The sequence below is a fragment of the Strongylocentrotus purpuratus genome, unplaced genomic scaffold, assembly GCF_000002235.5.
Source record: "Strongylocentrotus purpuratus isolate Spur 01 unplaced genomic scaffold, Spur_5.0 spur5_scaffold_20, whole genome shotgun sequence".
Classification (NCBI taxonomy): Eukaryota; Metazoa; Echinodermata; class Echinoidea; order Camarodonta; family Strongylocentrotidae; genus Strongylocentrotus; species Strongylocentrotus purpuratus.
In genome coordinates this window covers 46,417,130-46,422,308 of record NW_022145606.1, presented here as the reverse complement: position 1 = coordinate 46,422,308, position 5,179 = coordinate 46,417,130, and the positions used below count along the sequence as shown (strand labels likewise).

The 5,179-nt window shown below is 46.1% G+C and overlaps 1 protein-coding gene across 1 annotated transcript; it reads left to right on the top strand.

The window, feature by feature from the left end:
* The first annotated feature begins 369 nt into the window (after positions 1-369).
* Positions 370-1,557, top strand: LOC115927751 (putative uncharacterized protein DDB_G0294196). Its single transcript, XM_030994001.1, has 2 exons — positions 370-490; positions 635-1,557. Exons 1-2 carry the CDS (start codon positions 370-372, stop codon positions 1,555-1,557), a joined length of 1,044 nt encoding a protein of 347 aa, XP_030849861.1.
* Positions 1,558-5,179: the final 3,622 nt, after the last annotated feature.

The window sequence follows — 5,179 nt, the reverse complement described above, 5'->3', positions numbered from 1 at the left end:
ACTCTACGAATGGGATTGAGAGCCAACCTGTTCAGAAATGGTCTCCAGTCATGTTAGTCTATCTTTTTAGCCTGTTCTAATGCCTGCTGCATTATTTTGCCTCTCTGATTCGCAAGACATTCTCTTTTATCCATCCTTGTAAATGTGTTTGGGTTTGCTGTAATAAACTCCTCAACTGTAATTTCTGCCTCTCGAGTGTTTATTCTCCCTGAATCTCGGCCACTCCTAACAACTTAACTTCAACATATACATGTAACGGGGCTAATATATTTTGGGACTTTTACTTCCTATTGTCGAACAATATAAGTCGCCGTTACACTGGTGTCAGAAGTGGGATTCAGACTTTAACACGTGCTTAAATACGAAACAATGTCTCCGAGGAAACGAAAAGCCGATCTTGAGAGAGAGATCAGGGAGTTAAAGGCAGAACTCAGCATCGCCAAGAAACAAATCGGCAAGCCGAATGATATCGACAATGACAATGATGCCAGTGAAAATACTGAATGGATATAGAGAGATGGAAATGAGGTGTCCATTCACACTGGAGTGAAAGTCCAATTACCACCCCAAGAGCCGTATAATGGTACAGGACGATCATGGGAGAGTTTTATATCGTCTTTCAGAAACCTCGCAGCTACTTGTGGCTGGGAGGAGTCAGAGCAGCGTGTTCGTCTTCTCACCTGTCTCCGAGGTGATGCAGCCGATTTTGTCTTCCAGCAGCTCGCCCCCGACGACATCGCTGACTTCGTGAATTTGATATCTGCGCTCGAGCATCGTTTTGCTGCAAGGAAGACGCCTTCTACGTTTGTGTCGCAGCTAGAATTACGCCGTCTTGGTCAGAAGGAATCAATTGCTGACTATGCTGCAGATATTCGCCGCCTCACGACATTTGGCTACCCGACGGCGGATGCTGCAACAAGAGAAATGATCGGGACCCGCCATTTTCTTCGAGGGCTTGGTGATAGCTCTATGGCTATGGCTATAGGGATGCGAGAGCCATCGACTCTCCAAGAAGCTCGGGAGATTGCTGAGCGATTTCACCATCTCCAAGAGGAATCCGGCAGAGGAGCTCGACAAATCCGATCGGTGTCAGCGACGTCAGAGGACGCGGTGAACAATGAAAAGTATATTGAGTTAAGGCGCCGCATCATCTCCATTGATGAGCGAATTGAACAACTAACTAAACTTTTTCTGCAGCCGCCACGAGATGATCCAGAACGACCAGCGAGACAGCCGAGAGAGCAGCAACCTCGTGATCGACCACCACCTCGTTGCTATAATTGTCAGAAGCTTGGTCATCTTGCCCGTAACTGTCGTGTACCACCCCAAAATGGTGGCCAAATTCCTGCACCCCAGTATTTTAGCAGTCGACCGAACTGGGTGCCACAACAACCGCCACAACCTCCACAATGGCAGCAACCTCTTCCTTTTCAGCCGCAGCTGCCGCAGCAACAATTCCCGCCACCCCGGCAGTGGCAGCAACGCGTACCATTCCAGCCGCAACCACCGAAACAACAGGCAGCAGAACCAGCCAGGGACAATACTTCGGGAAACTAAACAGGGCCGACCTCATCGACCAGGTCGAGGCCGGCCATGGAGTTAAATCGGGCCCTAGAATAATTCGCATTGATGAATCGAACGGACTAACAGCGTATATTGCAGGTAATGTGAATGGGGCCTCGTGCAAACTTTTGGTCGATTCTGGGGCAGCAGTGACAGTTATGTCGATAAAACTGTATGAACAAATGCCCACAGAAACTCGCCCAAAATTAATCCCCTTGTCGGATCATGTTCAGCTCCAGTCAGCGGATAAAGGAATTCTCAATGTACATGGAATTATTGGAGCAACTGTGAATGTTGGTTCTAAAGATTTTGAATGGAATGCATACATTGCAGATATAAGTGATGAAGGTCTGCTTGGCTTTGATTTTATGCACCATCTTAATTGTACCCTCGAGGCCAGACGTGGGCTTCATATTGATAATATTTTGATTCCAATCGAACTTCAGGACTGTAATTCTATTAGAAGTGCAGTTTATGTGAAATATGATGTTGTGGTGCCGCCCAGATCTGAGTTCATTGTACCAGGGAAGATAGACAATTGTGATATTGATTCCCAAGCATGTGCTATTATTGAGCAAACAGCTCATGAGTGGAATATAAAGAATGTTCATGTCGCGGGATGTCTCATCGATGTAACTCGGAATGATATTGACATATCAGTGCGAGTCGTTAACACATCAAGTGAAGAAATTAATCTTTATGCTGGAATGCGAATAGGTTCAATGGAATTAATCAGTGATGTATGTGATATGTGTAATAATGATGTAATCAAGAGTTCAAACCCCAGCATTCGCACAGTAAAGGCTGATTCGAGTAAAGAGGTTTCGCAAAAGAGCTGGCCAGATGACTTACAGACATTATATCAGAAATCATGTGAAGGATTAGACCCGCATACACAGGATCAGTTATTTGCCTTGCTGGATAAACATTCATCTACAATTGCATCTTCTTCTACTGATATTGGACGAACCTCCATTGTTCAGCACAGCATTGACACTGGAGATGCAGCTCCAATCAAGCAGCGACCTCGTCGCCCACCTCGAGCATTCATAGATGAGGAGGAGAAAATAATTGAGACACAACTGCAAATGGGCATCATTCGGGAATCAACGAGTGCTTGGTCGAGCCCGCTTGTGTATGTCAAGAAGCGTGACGGCACGACCCGGCCCTGCGTTGACTACCGAAAACTAAATGACGTCACAAGAAAGGATGCCTATCCACTACCTCGCATAGAAGACTGCCTAGATTGCTTAGGAGGTGCACAAATCTTCTCAACTTTAGACTTACAGTCAGGTTACTGGCAGATAGACATTAAAGAGGAGGACCGTCACAAAACAGCATTTAGTACACGGACTGGACACTACGAATATGTCACGATGCCATTTGGACTATGCAATGCTCCTGGCACATTCGAGCGTGCAATGGAACTCATCATGAAAGGCCTTCAGTGGCGAACCTTGATTTTATATCTTGACGACATCATTGTTATGAGCTCGACTATTGGGGAGCACATCAACCGTCTCGACGAGGTTCTCGGGCGCCTTGGACAAGCAGGACTTAAGCTAAAGCCAAGTAAGTGTCATCTCTTCCAAACTAAAGTATCTTACCTTGGACATGTCGTCAGCGCGGCTGGCATCAGGCCTGACCCGGGAAAAGTTGAACAAGTGCGGAACTGGCCGACACCGACATCGATAAGCGATGTCCGTTCTTTCCTTGGTTTGTGCTCCTACTATCGCCGGTTCATCCGTGGATTTTCGACAATTGCGGCTCCTTTGAACAGGCTACTTGAAAAATCTAGTAAATTTGAGTGGAATGACGACTGTAAATCAGCCTTGGAACAATTGAAAAACGTACTGGTTAGCGACAACGTCATGGCCTACCCCGATGACCACGGCATGTTTATTCTTGATGCCGACGCATCTTCTTCGGGAATAGGCGCGGTCTTATCTCAAATCCAGTGGGATGACGTCACCCAACGAGAAGTTGAGAGACCAGTCGTTTTTGCTAGCCGGACATTGACCAAAACTCAACGCCGATATTGCACTACACGACGGGAATTGCTGGCAATCGTCTCGTTTGTTCGCCATTTTCGACATTACCTACTTGGGAGGAAATTTCTTGTGCTCACAGATCATTCTTCCCTTAGATGGATTATGTCATTTCGCGAACCTACAGACCAGCTTGCCCGGTGGATTGAGATTCTCAGCCAGTTCGACTTCGACATCGAACATCGTGCTGGCAGGAATCATGGTAATGCAGACGCAACGTCTCGAATACCATGTGGCCCAGAATCATGTGACTGTTATGACAAAGAAACTATCATTGAACAATTGCCATGCGGTGGATGTACAACATGTGTGAAGCGGCACAAGGCCTGGTCACAGTTCTTCGACGAGGACGACGATGTCGTTCCCGTTACCAATATGAGAGTGCAGCAAACACGCTTGAAATCAGTAAGTGACTACAGCGACCAGACGCCGCCATTGAAACCAGAGGACTCAAGCCATTCAAGTCGACTCTCTAATATCGTCACCATGATGCTAGTCATAGTCGTATTCGTTGTTAAGATGTTTTGTGGACTTCCGAGGATTGTTTTGGATTTTATCTTATATATTGTTGTTTTAGAGCTTAGAGGATTACGTTATGTGAGAGATGGATTTGATGTAATGAAGAGAGGGAATTGGCCATCCCCATTTAGAGTTTCAGTAGTGAGAAATGCGTCGACATCGAGATTGAAGTCAAGAACTAAACATTCATCGGTTAATGTCAGAGCGAGTGATAACCTGCCCTGCGCCTCGGACACAGGTGCCATCGCTGGAGGGAACTCTGGGCAGCGGGAAGTCCTGCGTGATAATTTTGACCGAGAAACTTTGTTGACAATGCAACGTGACGACCCCGACGTCGGCATAATCTACAAATGGATTTCGGAGTCTCCTGAAAGACCTAATCGAGCCTTAGTTCATGACAAAAGCCCAATCGTCAGGAATTTATGGCTCTTGTGGACTCAGCTTGAATTGATTGACGGTGTTCTATACAAACGGCATGTCACTAATCATAAATTAACTACTACTAGACAACTCGTCGTCCCCTTCACACTGCGTGATCAGATCTTGGAGTCTAATCACAAGTCTGTGCTATCAGGGCATCTCGGAGTAAAGAAGACTTTCAGTAGAATCCAGCAACGATTTTACTGGTTAAACATGAGAGAATCTGTAAAACTTTATATTGGTAATTGTGTAACATGTGGTGCCCGCAAGCGTCCGACATCGAAACCAAAGGGGCCTCTTGGTAAATATAACTCTGGATTTCCTATGGATCGTGTCGCTCTCGATATCATGGGTCCATTTACCATCAGTAACCAAGGTAACCGTTATGTTTTGGTAGTGGGAGATGTATTTACCAAATGGATCGAGGCCTATGGGATTCCTGATCAAACAGCTCGTACTGTCGCCAATATCGTGGTGAATGAATTTATCGCTAGATGGGGCATACCGTTGGAAATACATTCAGACCAAGGCAAGACATTCGAGTCCCAACTTTTCCAGCACGTGTGCCAGCTACTGGAAATAACGAAAACAAGGACTACACCATACCACCCGTCATCTAACGGTATGAT

Coding starts and splice junctions, on each gene's coding strand:
- LOC115927751 (XM_030994001.1), top strand. CDS start 370: ATGTCTCCGAGGAAACGAAAAGCCGATCTTGAGAGAGAGATCAGGGAG. Junction 491..634: donor CGACAATGACAATGATGCCA/GTGAAAATACTG, acceptor GAAACCTCGCAG/CTACTTGTGGCTGGGAGGAG.